The 21,882-nt window shown below is 41.4% G+C and overlaps 2 protein-coding genes across 2 annotated transcripts; one reads left to right on the forward strand and one right to left on the reverse strand.

The window, feature by feature from the left end:
- The first annotated feature begins 467 nt into the window (after positions 1-467).
- On the forward strand, positions 468-3,352 carry LOC148019263 (uncharacterized). The gene is made up of 4 exons (XM_087660849.1): positions 468-694; positions 860-2,073; positions 2,415-2,470; positions 2,633-3,352. Exons 2-4 carry the CDS (start codon positions 1,968-1,970, stop codon positions 3,005-3,007), a joined length of 537 nt encoding a protein of 178 aa, XP_087516975.1. The 5' UTR covers positions 468-694; positions 860-1,967; the 3' UTR covers positions 3,008-3,352.
- Positions 3,353-6,969: 3,617 nt separating this feature from the next.
- LOC148019264 (uncharacterized) lies at positions 6,970-7,620 on the reverse strand. Its single transcript, XM_087701328.1, has 2 exons — positions 7,492-7,620; positions 6,970-7,384 (listed from the first exon to the last, which is right to left on the reverse strand). The coding sequence occupies exons 1-2, from the start codon at positions 7,618-7,620 to the stop codon at positions 6,998-7,000; spliced, it is 516 nt and encodes a 171-aa protein (XP_087557454.1). The 3' UTR covers positions 6,970-6,997.
- Between the last annotated feature and the right edge of the window lie 14,262 nt (positions 7,621-21,882).

A 21,882-nucleotide genomic window follows, 5' to 3' on the forward strand; every position in this document is an offset into this window, starting at 1 on the left:
ATATGTGTGTTTCAAGATCATGGAAGTTCACAAGTTTGGAAAGAACAACGTGCAAAACTAACGTGACCTATATTCACCATATGTAATCATAAAAGGTTTAAGGGATCGAACCGGAAATGCTCCCAAAACATTTTATTGTTTCTTTTAGGTAATGCAGGACCAACGTAGTAAGAATTCTTGGATCCGTGTCCACCAAGGTCAACCATGCATGTTCCTCACCCCACATGGACGGTCTAGTCTTTGTAAGCGTGGGGTGTGAATTGTTGTCATTAGGACATGATGATGGTGGCAATGGAATCTAGTAGTATGATAGACAAGTCCCAGAGAGAAAAGGACGGCCCTCAATGTCAACCTTTTGGTTCTCTTTTTCGTGGTGTGCAAACTGGCAAAGCTATGCCCTTGCCAGTGTATGATAAGAGAGAGAGAGAGAGAGAGAGAGAGAGAGAGAGAGAACATCTAGTACTTCTTCATATTCAAAAAGTTCTGGGTCCAATTGTGAAGCCATAGAAAACGTGAGCTCTTTTATGGGTCTCTGAGGGGGCAATTTAGAGTGGAATTTATGCATTTTCTGTGTATGCTACACTATCTTTCTTCTAGATCGATCCTCATCCCTCTCTGACTGCGAAATCGAGTACCAGGATTTAGCGTGCGAGAGGAGACGACATCATGATATGCACTGCAAATCGTGTAACTTGTAAGTCTTAACTGCCTCTAGTGTTTCCTTTTTCTTTTTTCTCCTTTTTTTTTGTCAATGCAAGTGCTAATTCATTTAATGCCAGCTTGAAACTTTGTGAACGGGCAAAAAAAAAAAGGGGTGGAGATCTGTCTGATCGAACTCCTTCACATTGTGGCCATGCAGATATTCCTGGCGCAGGGCAGAGGGGGGGGCTTCTATTAATGCGAATTGATAAAAGACGATCGTCGATTCGTGCTTTGATTCGTATTACTGCGACGCTGCAATCTTATGCGACCCTATTGACATCGATTACGCAGAGAGAGACATCAAACATCATTGGCAATTATCTGCGTGTTGTGAGGGGGCATACCGAAAGGTCTCAATCACTCCTGCCTGAGGCTTTGTGTGCACAATCCAACCTCTTGCCTGTCTAAAGCCCGACACAAGCACCCGCTCTTTCATCATTTCTCACTATAACAGATCCTCTCTCTCTCTCTCTCTCTCTCTCTCTCTCTCACCCTGCCCCTTTCTTGCCTTATAGATTTGCCCCACTTTTCAGTTCTATCCAAATTCCAATTACTCATATTCTCTGTTCCTTCCCTCGAAGCTCTTTCATATCCTGCCTATATTCAACCCAAGTGGTCACTGGCCATCCCAAACCATACATAATCATCTCTCCTTTCTAGAGTGATCGACCCATAGTACATATCCGGCTTTTTTACTACTTAATTCAATCTATCGGCAGCCTCGAGACTCTCGTCGATCCAGCTGAGAGAATCGAAGCAGAAACAAGTCGCTCATTTAATGGTTTTCTCTCATTCCCACGATACTGGATCTTCTATACGAGCTGCAGCTTCCCCGCATTCTCACCTCACCCTTTGTAATGCTCCTGTTGTTAATTATTATTAGCTGTGGCACAAACTTCAAAGGTTAAGCCATCTACATTCTAGGAGGCAATGTTCCTATTAATGGGTCTGTGCTCGGTGAACTACATGCAACCCCATGAATCCCGACAGCCTGCTCATAAAGGCGCCTGCAGGTTTATGAAGATGAGAGCATAAATCAGCTGTGGCAGCTGTTTTGACAATATTCGTTGAGCTGCCATGTGAGCAACGGCTGAGTTAACTGATAAAGCAAGTTCGTAAGCATTATATTATCTGCACAATGATATGGTGTTCCAATCCATATTGCATCGTGGTAGTTAAGGCAGCACTACATTATTATTCATCGGGGAGACTTGGCTTTCGAGCGAGCGCTGATTACATCAAAGTCACGTCGTACTGAGTGGAAGATGCCGTCATCCGCAGCAATAATAGTACGCCGGACGTTATCTGTCAAGTTGCTGTTGTGGGTAGTCGTGGCCATCATCCATGTCAATGCAGCTGATCGATCGTCGGGTACAACTAAGTCTCAATTGATTGAATGCTTGCCGTTAATTCTTGTCATTAATTAGCTGCCTGCATCAATCATAAGTCGACTGTTTGGGAACATGACGCGTCATATACTGCATAGGCAGAATTATACGAGTCGTCTTCCTGAAAGCTTGACCAAGTACACGTAGGGTCATAGAAGTTAAATGTAAGAATTTCCTTTGTATAAGCCCGGTCGAGTGCAATCAGAAGGATAACTGTCTTCTTTGGCTAAGACTTGAGGGGTGATGACCGTCAGAATGAGAATAGTGTTTTCATGGTAATTTACAAGCAGACTGATGAAAATAATGTCCGTTGTGTGATTGCAGTGAAGATGATGCAGGCGACAGCGGGTGCGAGGTCTGGCGGCGTCAATAATATCCATGTATGTGGGGAAACTATGAGAAAACGCAATGTTAATTGGGTTGATCGTGAACTAGCATACAAAATAGCGCCAGTACATGAAGGTTTAGCTCAGTTGAACAGGAAAATCGTAGCATATAAAGTATTTATAGCTAATGTTTTGATTCCGTGGTTATGAGATCAGGCTGACGAAGCGACGACGTGGACGGCATCGACGACGAAATGGAGACGGAGCAAAGAATCTAATGGGAATAATGGGAAGATTCGGGAGGAAGGATACGTAGGCTGGGGGGCGGAGGAGATGCGGGCACGTGGCGGGCATCGGAGGACACCGGAGGAGGAGGAGGAGCTAGCGGGGGTGCAAAAGATAGGGTCGAGGCCGCCGTCGTGCAAGGGCAAGTGCAAGGGGTGCGCCCCGTGCTCAGCCGTGGAGATCACGGTGCCCCCGGCGCAGGGCCGCTTCACACCGGACGCCACCACCCCGGTCCAGCTGGACCAATCCCCTTACTACAGCGTGGCATGGAGGTGCCGCTGCAAGGGCAAGGACTACAACCCCTAGCGACGAGGCTACTAGACGTCTAGTCATCGTCGTCCTCATTATCACCTCCTCCTCCTCCATCCTTCATCATCCAATACACGAATGACGTTATTTCAACAATATCTCCCCACAAAATCAAATTCGATTTTCCCTTACTGCTACCGACTATCACACTATACAAGCGTATTATGAGGCCACCAGCTATAGCAAAAGAAACTTACCGATATAGCGACTCTCTCTCTCTCTCTCGCGCGCGCGCGCGCGTGCATGCTGCTCCCCACCATTGTAACGCATTATTATTTCGATTATTATATTATTGTTGTGACTGGATTATATCAAAATTCCTTTCTTCGCGCCCCCCCCCCCCCCCCCCCCCCGGCCCTGCGGTACGTCGACGCCAGCTGAAAAGCAGAGGAGGTGGTGGCCAGCAGCCTGCTTCGTTTCTCGGATTTTTTTGTTTTTCTCTGCACTCTCATGATTTTACCATCCTTGTACAACCAGCCAAAACAAAAAGAACAGTTAGCTTTGCTTCGTCATGGTTGTGTGTCTTTGTGTGTACCACTGTGCATGAGCCCGCCCGTGTGAGCGGTCTCTTGGCCTCATTCGCACCTGGCCCATGTGATAGCGCTCGCTTCCACCCAAAAGCCCTGACGTTCCATCGCCCCACCTTTCAAATCTCCAACTCTAGCCATGCTCTATGTACCTCCCAAACCACTCCCCTCGTTTACATTACATTTTTATTCAGCATTATGTGCATATTCGTTCTCATACCTTTACAACGTTGAACGTTCATGAACCTCTCGAGTGTAGATTTCTATGGTTAATATGAAATGTTGGTCAAATTTTCCTTGGTTACCGACCAACTAAAGTTCTGAACCTTTATAAGGTATTTAGGGCCGTGTCACAACGCTGGTTCCAAGTCCCCTCTTTAACCCAACCCCGCGCCCCCCCCCCCCTCAGCAATGGCCCTAATGTAGTGGTGTTGCACACAAGGAGGGTTAGGGGATGGGGCCCAAGGGTTGCTTGATCCTTCAGGACTCCCACTATCCCATTCAAAACATAGAGGTCTGACACCACATGACAACCCCTAAACTATTGCATTTTGAAAAGAAAAGGAATATTTGGTGAACCTATGGGCTTGAGGTGTCTTGAAATTCATAATTACTACATAACACATTAAAAAGATTATTTGACAATGTATGTTTAGAAAGAACGAAAACAAAATGATAGATCAAAATATGTAGTAGAGCTCAACTTCCCCCATACTAGAAAGCCATAGTTTGGCATCCTCCATTATGGAATTCAATACCATATAGTTACATAGCCACATATGAAGTTTATTTTCAAAAGGGAAAAAAACAAATACACTAGCTCTTGAAGATTGTTATTGTTATATTCACAAGTTGAATAGATAAAGAGCATGTTTTTACTCATGAAAAGCTCACAGGTAAGGGATTTTCAAATTAGGTCATTAATACAAGTATAGCAAAGGTTCTATACATACTAAAATTTCCAAGACTCATATCAAAGTCTAAGGATTCAAAGATTATCTTTAACCAACAAGGCATATTATTTAGATAAACAATCTAGCTAAATAAACTAGCATTGATTGATAAAAGCCAAATTTATGATGTGAAAACCAAATTTACCACCTACGTAAATAATATACATGTTTTTTGTATTTTATATATTATAATCTCCAATTTAATTATTTTTGCAACACAACTCCATCTTTCTACAACAACTAATTCTATCTATAACTTTTGCATTCATATATTATAACCTCCAAAATACATATTTTCAAAACATAGCTAGACCATTGTTATACAATACACTGATGGGTGTGATGCACTTTCTTAAGACCATGCTTTCTAAACATGACTAACTAATACGACTCTAATTCCAAAATTGGGATGAGATATGCCAAGTTTGTATTAACCAAGATAGACTGACTTGATTAAGCGCCTCTTACCCATAATCATACTCATGATACAGCGAACCTCCTAGTAACTCTTCTAAATGAAGTGGAGGTTGTAGGATTAGTGCATAGCTAATGGGTGTCCTTTTTGGAGCACTTCGTGAAAACATTGAAAGGCTTTATGCAATAGTGGGCTCATCTGGAGGACACCATGGTTGAAGGCTTGCTAGTATTAGAGGCCTTGTCACATAATTTTTGGGTGGCTTGTGATGGTGGATATAGACAATAGATTGCTATGGATCCTCAACGACGACGAAAGAATAATTAGAGATGTGGTATAAGTTGGAAATGGAATAGAGAAGTAGATGGATGGAACCATGACTGAGAATATGAATCATTTTTCTATGCTGCATTATGCATCGATGGAGAAGTGGCTTCATAGATGCGAGATTTCCAGAAGGCAATGTGGTTTGAATTTCAGTGTACTACATGTTAGTGACCTATTCAATATGCTAAGGGCCTAGTCTTTGCCACCCTTCATGCCTACAAGGTGAATGCATGATGCATTGGCAAGATCATTACATGAAGATGAGGTAGTTAAAGGAGAGGAGTGGGAGTTCTCTATGGAATGTGTTCTAAAGGTGAACATGTGCTTTCATCAGTGTTGTACCCAGTACGTGTAAGTAATAACTAAGCCTAAATTTTTAATGTATAGTACAAAGTATACATCATACCGTGGTCATGTGGGTGCCATAGTACGAAGTCCATTAGGAGAAATATGGACTCTCTTTTTTGCCCCTTAAGGGGTTTCTCTCACCTCTCTCTCTATAAAAAGAGATTCCAAAATAATATTATAAAAAGAGATATTCTACAATCAAGAAAATCTCGTATTTGTATTTTCAATAGATTTCACCTATTATTTTATTCCCAAACTGCAGGATAAGGTCACTTTTTATCAAAATCCTCATAAATAAAAAAATATAATTCTATTTTTTCTAAAAACGGAGCCAATAATTGATACATGACTCTTTAATGTCCTCATGACTTTTCAACATTAAAATATATTAGAATCATTCTCATTCTTGCTTCTTAAAAGGGCGCAAGTTAAAAAATGATATAAATGATGTACACATCATATTTGAAGGTTATTTTTTACCCAGAGACACCTTTTTGACTCGAGATTTTCCTTGTAAATTTTCATCTTTTTTTGGACAAGTATCATTAGGGCCAAAAATGCTTTAAAAACAACACTTGTAAGAAAGTGATTAAGTTGCTAATTAGTTGAGGTTTAGGAAGAATAAAACCTCTATATTTGGTTGTCCAGATGTGATTAATGGGAGAATATTTGGTTCATTGAAGAGGTCAGCCATTAATTGCCCTCATCTTTTAATCCAGGTCAGGGGTCACCTTTTCGACCATTTTTGTCTTGAAACTCAAGAGATTTTGTATTTTTGAGATTTTTGCACGAAAATCGCATTTGTTTGCTCTCGCGTTTTCTTTCTACACACTATTCTCTTTTGCCATTCTTTTTGTTGCACTTGCTTCCTATCACTGTGAGATTCTTGCTCGGTTCATTTGCTAAAATGTCTAGCAATACCTCTTCAAATAACATAGGCGCAAGCACACGTAAATACAAGCTAATGTTCAGCTAGATCCGATTTACACATCTTGGAGAAATATACACTACAACACAATGCCGCCATACACGCGTCCATTACACGCGAAAAGTTACGGGTGCGTGTATGGTCGTTTATACTTACAGCAATATCGGGCGCGTGTATACATGCATGTAACAGCGCGTGTATAATTGCATGTGAGGGCGCGTGTATTTGCGCGTTAAGTCTGTCATAATACACGCTCTGTTACACGCGACACAGAGCCTAACTACAGAAATCCATTTCTTTTCAAAACAGAAAACCATTAAGTTTTAAAAATGTCATTGTGCATTGCAGTGTTTACAAACCATTACAAAATCCCACTACATGCACTTACAACAACGTAATATATTGAAAAATATATCTTCATATGGTTATTGAAAGACAAAGTATACAATAGAAATGTCATGAATTTGGAACAATACAGTGATGGATTGGTTAGGGTTCGATCTCATCTTCAATAAGATCCATCCTTGCCAAACGATCAACATCAATATCCATTTGATCAATTTGTAAGGCTACGATTAAATTTATTCTACTATCGCTATTTTGCCCATTGATAATGGTACCGATGCCTTGATCATTCTCATCATCATCACCATCATCCTCAATGGAAGGGTCATCCTCATGATCATGAGAAATGGCACGCTCATCCTCATTATCATGATCATCTACATTGGCATGTTCGACATCATCTTCTTTGTGGCTTGCCACATCCTCCATATGCTCCATATCAGTGAATGTATTATACATTACTTTGGAACGTGGTGCAATAGGGATGACATACCACCATTTACTGTCATGCACCATTGGCAGATAGATAACCTGCTCAAATACACATAATTCATTAATTAATTAGCATATCAAAAGTCAAGGGGTGCGCGAGCTTAGATATATATGTACATGAAACACATTTGTAAAAAAATGCATACCTGCTCACATTGTTGTGGCAATACGAGCCTATCTTTCTTTGTTTGCCAAAACTTTGTAGAGTCAATAGTTACATAGCCACTTGCATGGCGTTTTATCGTTGCGTTAGGCCCTTTTTCCACCACGTTCATTTGCCATTTGACATCCAAAACATACACAAAGAAGCGGCGAAAGTCAAGTCTGTATATGTCTTGGATTGTGCCACAATAATCATCAATTTTTCCATTGGCTCCCTCAAAGCTACTAATGACACCGCAATCTTGTGTATTCCTCTTTTCATCTATTCTTTGTGTTCGAAAATGCTTGCCTTCACACCATATAGCATTGAACATAGTGCACTGGACCAAAATATAAGCAATATCTATGTAAGCAATTAATGTGAATAAATATGAAAAGCCAATCACTTACAAAGAATGCAAATTTACATTTGTTCTATGTACCTTTAACATGCATCCTCGTGCATACTCCCATTCTTCCGCCGTGATATGCAGCCCCTCATCTCTCTCTGCTCTCTCCATTTCCTCATGCAACCAATCAACATGAATATCATTCGGAAGTGTTGCTAGATGCTTAGGGTACGCCTTACGAGAGCCATGTTGCCTCCGAAAGAGAGCTCTGTCTGCTTGCCTTTTTGTCTTTGCATCCTCGTATCTTGTAACCCATCTGCTCATCACATCACTATTAAGGATGCAAGTGAAATTAAGATCATCAATCAATGTTCTCTCAATTACTTTACTCTGTCCTTTTCCTTGAGGCACAATAGACATCATCCTCAAGTCCTCTTCATTGCTCCATAGTCGCGGCAAAGAGCTATCCACCTGATCAAGAAATTCTGATATATATACAAGAGACTCTTGTATCAACCAACCCTCAGCCATGCTTCCTTCGGGCCTTGCACTTTGCCTCACAAAGTCTTTTAAGGTCTTCATGAAGCGCTCTAGGAAGAACATCCAACGGGCATGCACAGTGCCACATAAAGCAATTTCATCCACTAAATGCACAATGAGATGTAGTTGACTTGTGAGAATGGTTCGCGGAAAAGTCTCCTCTACCATACAAACCACCTCCACTGCCATAACACGCGCATCATCCAATGTGGCTGGATCAATTGCTTTGGAACTAACATATCTGAAAAATAAATGCACAGTACGTTATACCTCATGCACATTCATTTTGCAAGGTATAATGAAGGGTGATCTTACATGGGATTTACATACCTCACAAGCTCGCCCATCTTATAAATACATCTTTTCAAACTCCTGTCTGCACAATGGTCGATGCTAGTAGGTAGTATGAACTGCGCACATCTTTTCAAACTCCTGTCTGCAGGAATTCTCCACATGCCATCATCCGATCGATGCGAGGAATGCCATGACATGAGCTCTGCTATGGATTTGCACTTGAACATGTGTTTGATGCGAGGAATTATAGGAAAGTGTCGCAAGACTTTACGAGGTACATCAAAACTCTTCACATCTGTTCTATACCTTGCTTCACCACAAGTGGGACACTGTCGAGCCTCCTTATGCGTCCCACGAAAGAGAATGCAATCATTGACGCATGCATGTATGCGATCATAATCCAATCCTCCAAGAGATGTCACATAGCGCCTCGCTTTGTCTCTTGAGGTGGGTAGTCTATTCCCCTTTGGAAGCATGTTTGATAATAGCCTGCATCCAATATCATCAATTAGCCCATAACCCTAAACCCTATACTGTAAACCAAAAACCACTAACTCAAATTTGCAAGTTACAATGCTTACTTCAATAATGCGTCAAGACTTGCATTGCTCCATCCATAAACTGTTTGTATATTGAGCAGTTCAAGTGAAGCACGTAAAATAGAGAATGTGCACCCTTCAAAAACCGGTGTCGATGAAGCGTTGTAGAGATGCTCTTGTTCCATATCATTGTCGTCCACACCTTTGCGATCATCCCTAAAAAGATTCCGCACCATGTCATCAAACACTTCCTCTTCCACAACTTCGTGGGGTGCAGGGCTATTGTCATCCCTTTCCCACTCATCTCCGACAACAGATCCCGAAGCTCCAGCATCATCTCGTCGACGCTTTGCATGCTCTCGCCGTGCGTATGGCACCATGTTAGGGTGTGGTACTGCATCCTGCTTCAATCACAGTATATATATTACAACGCGCTCCATTAATTTGCACACCATGAGTTATTTTAATACTTTCAATTCACATCTTCTCACCTCTAAACCTGTTTGAATCCATTCTCCATACATCGAGATGTGATTCAATGTAATTCGACGCGCTCGTACAATGCACCCTTGACATCGATTACACGTACACTTGATCCTTTGTGCCAGCCACACGTCGCGATCACGATGACGCATTGTCTCATCCTCACCAGAACTGCTTGAAGAGGATGATGACATGCTATGTCCAAAATAACCAATACAGAAGTAGGATCAGTTTTTAGTGAAATCATACACATCCTATGCACAAAACAATGGATACACAAGAACAATCAATTTTTAAAAAAAGTATAAACAGTCTCTGTGTCGCGTGTACAGGCGCGTCTACAATGTATCCTGCTGCGCTTTTACACGCGCTTTTACATGCACTTTTACACGCGTGCTTTTCGCATTTACCTACCGCGCGCGTCGCTTTCTTTCTTTCAAAAGCCCTCTTTCAAAACACTTCTTCTTCTTCTTTCTGCGTCGCTTTCTTTCTTTCAAAAGCCCTCTTTCAAAACACTTCTTCTTCTTCTTTCTTTGTCGCTACAGTACCTCTGCCTCCAGCTCTTCCAAACCCCCGAACCTGCCTCTTCCAACCAGCCTTCTCCCTCTTGGACTACCCAAAAGAAGCAAAGGGTGTAGACAACACAGAAAGGGAGAGAGAAGCAAGAATCAACGAACTCACTTTTCAAAGACTTTTCAAAGAGGTTGGTTGTCGTTTGTTTGTTTTGGCAAATCTGTCGCTTTCTTTCTTTCCACCCGTGCTATGTGTACTTGAAAGCGACAGAGGATAGAATTCACACACATTGTATATGTGCTTAACTATTTATTTCTTGACAAACGACATCCGTCAAGATAGAGGAAAGAGAGAAGAAGGAACCCTTGTGTATGTGTTTAGTCATTTCTCCCTTGATGGACAATGTCCGTCAAGATAGAGGAAAGAGTTTTTGTTTTTCATGAATTTCGTCACTAATTCGAAATGAACTTCTTCTTTTGGCTTATGATCTTCTACTAATTCGATGTTTGGTATTGTAAGAGATATGTTTATTTTCTAGAATGGTAGATATATGTTGTAGGTTATATATTGTAGGAGATATATTGAGGAGATATATTGTAGGAGATATGTTTATTTTTTATATGCATGTTTTGCTTGGTTCATTGAGGCGGAATTTCGACGCTTTGCAGATTCTTCATAGATCCACGCTCTTCCTCCGATCCGTGGGCATACGCCACTTGGATGATGGAGATGATAAACCATTTTGGGCGCCATCCTAATCCAGTGGAGCTGACAGAGTATATGTATGCCCATCCTCCTCCTAGACTCCCAGGTCACACCGCGCCCCCAAGTACACAAGCCTCTCCACTACCGTCTACGCCTGCGAGTCCGGCGAGACGTACCCCTGCGCATACACGCTCACCGAGGAGACACACCCCTGCACAGACACACTCACGCACACCCTCCTCTGTACCGTCACGTGAGGGCTCACGGCCACCATCACGTGCTCCCTCACAGCCACAGTCACGTACACAGTCACGTGCAGCCACCCCTAGTCATGGCTACTCCCGCAGTACAGATGAGAGCCGACGCCGCAGTAGGGAGAGCGGGAGTGGAGGATTATGCGGCGGGTGCTTTGGTGGGGGGGGTAGTAGGGCACGCGGTGAGAGAGGGCATGGAGGGAGGCATGTACGAGGAGACAGTGAGGAGTCGGAGGAGGCGAGAGAGGTGGAGGGAGAGATTTTCTACGATGTTACGGATAGGGGCGGGGTAGTCATGGATGCGAGAGGGAAAGAGGTGATGGAGTATATGCGGGGGGTAGTTTCAAACATGTATAGAAACTATTTTGTAAAATTTAAAGATCAGGATAGCCGGTTAGTTAGGGAGGTCCTAGATAGTGTACATAGTCGGTACCCCAATCCCCCACGAGCGACATTCTCGGATGTATGGGGAAGGACGCGAATAAGGGAGATCTTAAGTAATAAAATATCTCACCTTAAGAAACTCGCGTACGATGATGGGGTGAATGTAGCTGCGGGTGGCTATCCTTGTGAGAAACCTGCCACTGCCCACAAACGCGAGTGGAAGGAGGCAAAGAAGTGCGCAGAGGGAGGCGTGAAGAGCAGGCAGCATGTGGAGGCACGACGGATCCAGATGGAGACCATTGGATCGTCGCATTTTGGATCTGGCGGCGTCGAGTCGTGGGAGGCAGAGTTCGTAAGTAACTTGCGTCTTTATTTGATTGTTTGCCAAATTCATTGATTCTATGATTGTTTTGATCTTACAAACTATCTTGATTATGTTACAGCGACGGGTTATGGGGAGGAGGCCCACAGCCCACGAGACTGGGTATGCTCGCCGCAATAGTAGACGTGACACGTGGGCCATCTTCAGAAACGAGGGACGTATTACGGATGCGCAGTTTGACGCGGCCATGAGACCATACGGTTGACAGGTACTTGAAAACTCTAAATGAATGATTTCGGTTTATTTAATTGCATATATATGTATACTTACATACGGTATATTTCTTGAACAGGCACAAGCTGCTGATGCTCCTGCCCCTGATGATCCAGCCGCCACTGCTGATGTTCGTGCCACTGCTCCTGGTGGAGGCGAGCACCACTCATCGGAATATACCGATGCGAGCTCCTCTGATCATGGAGAGAGCACAAGGTCCTCATCATCCTCTGATTAGCTTTCAGAATACTGTAGGATGTGGTTGTACAAAAAATTTTTGTAACTGAAGCCATGGGCTTTTTTGCACCTAGCTCCCTATTTGACTTTGTATATATTTGTTCCTAATTAAAGCCATGGGCTATTTTGACATATGGACTCCCTTGTACACAAATGTATCATGTATTGACAATGTATTGAATCGTGAGTCTTGAGTCGTGTATTAAGTTTTAGATAGTAATATTGAATCGTGTATTCATAGAGAGTGAGTCTTGATTCGTGTCTTGAAATCTAAATCGCTCTTTTTTTATGGTGCAATGCACCAAAAAAAAAATCCAGAGAGTGCCTTTGGGTGGTTGGATGCTGCCAGGCACCCAAAAGCACTCTCTGGATTTTTTTTTCCCCTCTGTGATCGCGTGTATAAGCGCGTGTCATCTGTCAAAATCGTGTATATTTGCGCGGATAGTCTGTTAGATTCGCGTGTAAATTTGCAGCAAAACTGCGCAGAACGCGTGTATGGGGTCGTGTATTCGCGCGACTGGCTGTCACTGTACACGCGCTTTTACACGCATGTCTCTAGCCGCGATGATACACGCGCTATTACACGGGCCCGACACTTTTTTTCCCAAGTCATTTTGTGCGGCTAGGAGCGCGGGTATGAGCCCGATCCCTTGTAGTGATACATCATCAAGTATTGATAGATGAGATCGAAGCCAACAGGTTGCAAACACAAGGAATGAAGCATATAGATTTGTGGGTGGACAGAAATATTTATCCCAGGGATCCTTCTACAGGTAAACCACCTCCTTTTTTCAATGTCCATGACTATATAAGATATGTTGGAGAAGGTTACAATGGGATGCTTGGCTACTGTATGAGTTATACTCTGCATCTTACACATATATAGCTCAAATGCACGAAATGAAAAAAGCACTAGAAATTGCACAAACAAATATTTTAGAGTTGACAAGTCAAATTGATGTTTTGAAAAATGTTAACAAGTCATTGCAGGATAAGCTAACATGCTTGAGAGAAACTCCAGTAGGATTTTGAGAGAGGAAGAGACCATTAAAAAATATAACCAACTTGTGTGAGAGAGCAAAGAAAAGGAGACTAAATCTTACAAAGAAATATGTCTTTAACATATTAGGCATCAATATCCGAGAGAATGAGGAAAGAATCAAACTTTTGAAGGAAACCATGAATAAGAAAGATATTTTGAGGATTCTTAAGTCACCCGAAAATGCAGATTTGAGATGTGTAATACTGTAGAGATGTGTAATACTGTGGGTATAAGTTGGAAAGGTTATCGTGCTATCTCTGGATTATGGTTTAAAAATCTTAGATGCAATAGGGTAACTGTATTTGGATTGCCCTGAGCCCTTGCAGTTTCAACTGTAAGAATTGCCATGAATTGCAAGATTCCACATGTTTTTGGAGATTACATTCACATCGAAAGGTCTATGTCCTATGAAAAACAAAAAAAAATGTATTTTTATTACAATGCATTTAACAATATATGGGTTGATCTAAAAAAGGTGCAAATTGCAATGGTTCACATGTATAAAATCACAGTAGAAGAAAGTTTTGGTGTTCTAAAGTTTTCCTTGAAGTTGGATGAAGCACAGATTCAAAAGGGACAGCAGATGGAAAGAATTAGCATTTGCCTCATGAACATGGCATTGGACCATAGCAATGGTGAGGGCCAAGCTCCATTGCATAAGATCCAATCCGAGATGGAGATTTGGTGGATTGGTGCAGCCTAGGTACCAATTGAAAATCATCAAACGTTGAAATGGTTGTTCAACCACGCAGGTATTTCAAATATCATTAAGTCTCAAAGTGAAGGCGAAATGTTGGTAGTTGATGGGGTTGGTAATTTTACTGTGGAATGGCATATGAGTGCTGATTTAAAAACTATCAAATGTATGCTTGGAATATGTAATGGTGCAAATGCAAAATATCCTTGCATTTATTGCATGGAAAGTGTTGGATCCAAAGATTGGAGTAGTTTGCGACTAGTAAGAAGAGCCCCAAATAGAGACTCTATAGATTTGAGTAAATTTAAAAACATAGAAGACATCTGGGATCCCATTCTTTCAATCTCTCTTAAGAATATTCATATTTGTACTTTGCATGCATAGATTCGAATAATCGATAAGCTTCTCAGGTTGTATCTTGACTACGCATATTCCATTAAGCCATTATCTTTATCAGATGAGTGTATTGATAAATGCAAGGCATTACTATCGAAAATGGGATTTCATGGAAGCCAAGTTCACTTAAGAAAGGATCCAATACTTTCAGGAAAAACAAGAGATATCTTGACCAATGTCTCTATGGGGGGCTCAAAAGCTAGACGATTCTTAGGAAACCATTTAGGAAAGCAGGTGAATGCGGCTTGGGAGTGTTGGAGAGAGCTATGTGAGATCACAACAAATGTTGAAAGCACGCCAAGGCTTACGTTTCTTAGAATGGAGGTTTGGATACACCTTGATGTTTTTTTTGAAACTCCTCAGGCTACATAAGACAACATATACATATGCGGAAGAGTTCAAAAGATCAATCACAAATCTTGTTCAGGCGATAAAAGAGGCATGGGGAGAAAAAGATATCACTTTTTATCTGGTAAAGTAACAATTATTTAATATGGGTTTATTTTGACAGGTTTTTCAATTGGTATAAAATGAGTGTTACTTTGTATTGCAGCATATTCTTCATATTCATGGGCCTTACTTTGTGGGAGAAGCATGTCCCCTTAGCAACTTATAGTAGCCAAGGCATGGAAAAATCCCACTATCAAGCACACACAAGTTATTTTCGGAGCACAAGGCATGGGGGAGGAGTTACAAAAAGCAATGCTTTGGAGGAGCTATTCAATTGGTTTTTTCGACGACAACTTCAAAGAATGCAGATAAAAGATGGCAATGACACAAGAGCAGTCACACTTTTATATATAAGATAGAATATATACAAAGCTAGCTTTCCAAAACTCTCACATTCTCTTCCTCCTCGGGGATCTTTCCTCTATAACGTAGAATTTTTCTTCTCTTGTAGCCAGCTATAGATTTTACATCAGTTTGGTTTGCAGCCAAGGCATAGGATGTGAAGGCCAAAAAGTATCCTGCTCTAGAAGCAGAGTAACCTGGACCGTAGCAAAAAATCCTAATTGCTGTAGTCTTCTCCAAAAACATTACTTTGTGGGCATTATATTGTAATCCTGAGAAACCTAGAACCCTTGTAAGAGCTTTAATACAAAGTATGGGCCATGCTACATCCTCTAAGAAACTACTATGAAGTACTAAAAATGAATTAGAGTCAATCCTAGCTAAGTAGTGGCCGAGTGGAATGTCTTTCAATGCACTACTACCAGCTCTCGATCCTTTGCCATGTCCCAAGAAGTTATCTGAATCAACAATCTCCAGCTGCAAATAACACCCATACCAAATGAGCACGAAACTCAAACCTACCAATGTGTAAAAGAAAATTCAAAATAATCTTACCGCTTGGTTTTCATCATACTCCAATTGAACTGGATTCCATAAATTTATTGATGATGATGTCTCATTGGTGTTTATCAATTCTTTAATGTATTCAGACTCCTCTCTTCCAAAATTGGAAATCCCAAGTTGGCTTTGCATGCGATCGAACTCCTCATTAGTAATACTCAACTCTTTCTCAGCATCTTTTACCTTTTCAAAACAAAGAGAGAGGGCCTCACCAACATCAATAAACTTATCATCTACAGTTTCTTTATCAAGTTTGAGTATCTCTTCCTTTGATTCATTCTTTGTGTCAACTATCCCATTTGCAGCATCAGAAGCCTTTGCAATAATTGCTAGACAATAATCTTCCCTAAGATTAAAAAGTTTTTGAATATCTGACAGTAAAATGTACTCCTTCTCCTTGAAAGGTATAGATGATAGAGAAGGAACAATATAGTGAGAACTCTCATCAGTTGCAGGGTTTGCATTTCCTCGGCTCTCCTCAATGATGGTCTCAGCTTTGAAGTGAGCAACATCCAACTTCTCAGCAATAAAAGCCTCAAAATCTACATCTACAACCTCCTCTGTTTCCTTTTCATCTGCCAGGTCATCTAACATACAAAAGCTAGGAGACTTTGCTCCTTCCAATTGTTGCTCATCAGCTTTCATAGGATATTTAACAAGGGTGAAAACAATAAAAGCAGCAGACTTTGACATAATCTTGCAGTTCTTGGAATGAGTGGAGCATAATATGTCTCTGGCATAAAACGTGTCTAGAGAGTGGGCACCACACCTCTTAGTAAACACTGACTTTTCATTGCATGTTGACCCAATGGGAACATGGACATATTCATCTGAATCAACTTCAATAGTAGGACCTGCTAGATTTTCAAACTCCAAAAAATATTTTTTACAATATTGCAAAACACTGTCAAGGTCCCAATCAGGATTAAATACATTCTTAACAACTCCATAGAAAGAGAGATTCATGCCATTCTGAAGGATAAAGTCAAGAAGCCTCTCTGATGGAGTGATATCAGTAAGCTCTGATACTCCAAGAACTCTCATTGCAGACTTTCCCTTCCCTGCAGATGTGCTTGGCATTCTGACACTGGTGGCAGAACATGGGGAAGAAACAGAATGCACAAGCTCATCACATGTTGAAGCCCTTGAGCCTCTAGAAAGCCTTCTCCTTTTCCTAGTCCCTGGTATAACCTTGGAGCCCAGAAAATCTATAGGTTCAGACATATTTCCAACGCTTGCACGATACAACGTGATGAGACTCAAACGCTAAACACGGATGTTGATACTCGCACCGTATCAGAAAAGCAAACCAGAATCTCCGAAAGCAAAAGGCTGCGCCCGAAACAATGCGACAAGGTAGAACCCAAATAAGCGACCACTCGCCCTTGCGCAGTATCGGGTTAGGAGTTTGGAAACGAACGCCGCACCGAAGCAAGATAAGAATAGCTAAGCCCGAAACGACGCGAGGAGGCAAAAGTGAAAAACATGAACACTCGCCCTCGCTCCGTATCGGGAGAATAATGAGGAAGTCCACAAAGGCAACCGAAAAAGCCGTACAGATGACAGAGACCTCCTTATGTAGGGCGTGCAATAATGCCACGTGGCACTAGCCATTGGGCACTGACACGTGGCACTAGCCATTGGGCGAAACGTGGCCGACAAACACAGCAAACATATGGACCGATTGTTAGTCAACACGTGGCATATAGACGTTAGGCAGACATGTGGCACAATCAATGTGAGACACGTGTTCGACACGTGGCATGGTTGACGAGGGTATATAAGGGACCCTTTTGCTTACGTGTATATTTTACATTCTCTCGATCTCTCGCACTATGCTTGCCCGATACGGAGCAATCCCAGTGCTGCGCCTATTGGGTCTCTATCCTGTCACGTCGTATCGGTTCCCCTCGCCCGATACGGAGCGAGGGTGCTCCTGCCTCTTTCTCGGTTTCCTTATTTTGCGCTGTTTCGTGGTTGGTTGCTCAATACAGAGCGAAGGACAAAAAACGTTTACCCAACCTTTCCTCATTTCACGCCGTTTCATGGCCGGTTTCCTTGCTACCCGTGGCGTTTTGTGGATGCTTGTTTGATATGGAGCGAGGGCGTCCTTCGGTGGTCTACCTAATTGCCATCTCGCGTCATATCGGGCTTTCTACTCGCACTGTCCTCATCTTCGATACGGCGCGAACGCTAATATACGTCTTGTTCGTTTGTTCCTCCTTGCGCCGTATCGTGTCTACTGCCCTCTTGTCAGATTTTCTAGAAAATTCCTATCTCATTTTTGTCTTTCTGGCTCTTTTATTTCCTCCTCTGCATGGCAAGGACAAGACAAACTGCAAGAAAAGTTTATGTAGATAGGAAGGACACTGGGGGTAGAAGGAAGTTACAATTTGATGAATTTGAGGAGGAAATCCCTTCAAATATTGCTGAGGCTGGGCCATCAGAGGCCCCAGAGCATTTTTCCACAGAGATCCCCCCTACACCAGGTGTTGGCCTGGCATCTTCCATGGAGTTAAAGCATTCCAATGCAGAGAATGTTTCTTCTCCTGAAGTTGAAGAAGCAAAGGGTGAGACTTCCCCTGTGAAGGATTCATCCCCTCTAATTGCACCTGAGCCTACTTCTGTTGGAGCCAGTGAGCCTCCCAAGCCACAAAAGGAAAAGAGGAAGTCTCGGTTCTTCTACATATAGAGGTGTTTCAATGAGATTAGAAAAGCCCAGAGAGCCACAGAGCAGGTGATTCCAAAGGTTGCTTTCATAAGAGTTGTAAAAGAAATCTCTGACAGATTGTCTAGAGTGGCAACTATCTCTGGTCTTCATAAGAAGTGGCAACACTCAGTAATTCTTGCTCTACAAGAGGCTGTAGAAGATTTTCTCATTGATTTCATGAACGATGCTTACATTGCTGCTACGCATGCTCATAGAATTACCCTAATGAATAAAGATTTCAGCATGATCAACAGAATCAAGTATAGGTTCGATAAAGTGTTGAGGCCCTTGCCTTCCAATGATAAAAAAGCCTTTGAAATCCTTAACATTCCCCCAAAATTGTCCAGGGAAGGGAAAAAGCTAAAGGTTGAGGATGTCACTCACCTTTACTCTACAAGGGGTGCCACTCAGCAGGAGTCTATCTTGAGAAAAAAAAGACAAGAGGTCTTGGAAATTGAAGACGAAGTTTACAAGAGGAAAGCCGCATCACTTGGTCCCATCAACTACAAGAGGATGGGTAAACTGTATGGGCAAATACTTGTGAATGTTTCTGTAGAACCTGAGGAGGATTACCTTAGTATATCTCCCAAGGACAAGCCCATGTTGGAAAAAAGGGATGTCCAACTATCTGACTCCATTGTTTTTTGCTACATAAGGTAAGGCTTATAGGTTCAAGTATATTTTATATGTAATTTGTATTGATTTTGATCGATTCAAATAGCTTTTTCTATTGACTGCAGGGCATTCATCTCCTCTCTCACTCTCGATATCCATAGAGCCATATATGTTGTTGATCCACTTCTCTCAATGGAACTATTTGCAAGATCTGGGTCTAATATTGAACCATTCTTTCGTACTTTCGATAGTGTGACAAATTACCACATCTTTTTCCCTTATGTAGAAATGTATTTTTCTTTTCTGTAGAGGAAAATTTATATTCATTTGCTTTCACCCTTCTGCTCACCTCTATTTTGAATCTGCAAAGCAGAGGGCATTGGAGTCTCATCTATATCAACTGCTTACTAGAGAAATTATCTTTATGAACTCTCTCAGCGCTGTTCATGGCCAAGAATGAATGTATGTTTAAAGAAAATTACTTGCTTTGATTATATTTACAAAAAATATTTTGAACTAACAAAGCTTCCTTTTGTAGTGCTGGTAGACTTGTTTCTACATATGAGAATCTTGCTGATCCTCAAAAGCCTTATACATTTCTTCTACAAAAAGTACCATTGCAAAGTGATGTGTATTCTTGTGGATGGAGAGTTATATCAAATATTTGCAGAACAGTGGATTCAAAGTTGTTACAAATAGGAGGAGTGAATGTAAGTTATTAATTTCATTTGATTTTTGTGTGACCCCTATCATGATGTCTTTTCACTAACTTATAACATTTATTCTTACAGTGTAGAGACTATCCTGATTCATATGTTTGGTGGATAAGGGAGAGATGCATTGAGTTGATTTTGGACAAGGCAATCACACCATATGATCCTGACTCCCCTCTTCCTCCCAAAACTTCAATGGCCAAGGGCACAAGCAAGGGAAATGGCAAAGGCAATGGTAATGGCAATGGAAAGGGAAAGGATATAGGCAATGGTAAGGGCAATGGCAATGGAAAGGGCAAGGGCAAAGGCAAAGGCAATGGCAATGGCAATGGTAATGGTAATGGTAAGTCAACAACAAAGACCACTGTTGCCGAGTCTAAAAGAAAAGAAATGCCAACGCTTTCTCCTTTGAAATTTGATCCATCCCCTCTTAAGCCCCAAGAAAAGAGAGTACCTATGAAGGTGAAATTCTTTCAACAATCAAAGAAGAAAGGCCCTGTGAGAAAAAACATCTTTGAAGAAATCGATAAAGAAGCCACAAAGCCAAAAAAGGAGAATGCAATAGATAAAGAAGAATCAAAAGAGCAAACATAAGCATACACAAGGCTTATTATTTTGGCTTTGTATATTTATATAACATTTTTGTACCTCATGATGTAATGAACTTCTTTTTCACTTATAAATCGAATGTAATGTACATTTATTTCTATACATTCGAAAGGAAAATTTCTTCATGATAGCTTATGAGTTCCCACTAAGAAATATCTTAAGGATAGTCAATTAAGATAAATTCCTGCAAAGTTTTCATTCTTAAGGCTCAAAATTCACAATTGTGGGAGACAAACAACTCATAGAAGAGAAAGAGCGCTCGGCTCTTTTACCAATTGTTATGCCATTCACTTTGAACTTATATCTAGGGGATGTATTGTCAAGCAATTCCAAGGTATCCCTCATATCTTTCAGACTCCAATTGGAAGTAACATTCACCTCCTTTACTTCTTCATGCGACAAAACGTGCACCGCAAGTTTATACGGTGTGCAATCTGTATCGGAATCCAAGGGAACCCAAAACCCAATATTAGTTTGTATCTCCTATAATCAAAGCCCAAAGCAAGATTTTGACAAGGGATAATGTAAGCCAAAGCCAAGGATTGAGGGCATGTACTGCACCTCAAGATATCACCCTTATGGTCGCACTCTCTAGATTTCCAAAGTGTCCCTATAGTGTTGTCCAAATCCTCTTCCGAAAAGTTTCTACTTAGCTAGGATACATTTGTTCTTTGTAAATTTGTTGTTTTGAAGCAAGCCACGAAGATATGGAGGGGTACAAACCATGATAAACGTATTCTTCTGAAGATCCTTCCAGCTGTCATGGACTTTTGAATATCCTAAGATATTTTGAATTTGAAACTCTGCACCTTTGCATTGTCAGGAATGTCACAGTTTAGATATGAAAGACTTGGCAATGGCAAATCTTCGATATTCTCATACCTATCCGCTCTACAGGGAACCACATACTGTGCATAATATATAAAAACTTTGCATTCACTAAAAAAAGACACAGTTTGATTGGCATAAATAATGTTTGCTAGTACCTTATGAATGGCATGGAAAGTCCCACTTAGGCTTTCCACAGGTTTCCATTCAATACTTGTTGATGGAAAGATATCTGCAATGATGAATCGACTGTTAGTACTTGCCTAAGTGGAAAAGAATTACATGCGTTATTCAACTAATAACTTACAATGTGTTTGTTGGGGAATCTGTTCGTTTGGAGGCAAGTGCATATCCTTGGCCATGTAAACATGTTGCACCTTGACAAACGACCCTTCGGGCATAATTTTGAAGGCAATGATACGCCCCTTCCAGTGATGTTTTATATCATCTCATTTTTTTCTTTTCACCTTATGAGAGCCCTTGCAAGATGGCAACATGGTAACCCAATTGTTTACACTAAAGGTTTTGGGCTCCCAATT

This window comes from Lygodium microphyllum, chromosome 20, assembly GCF_053477565.2.
Source record: "Lygodium microphyllum isolate KBCC chromosome 20, Lygodium_microphyllum_v1.1.10, whole genome shotgun sequence".
Classification (NCBI taxonomy): Eukaryota; Viridiplantae; Streptophyta; class Polypodiopsida; order Schizaeales; family Lygodiaceae; genus Lygodium; species Lygodium microphyllum.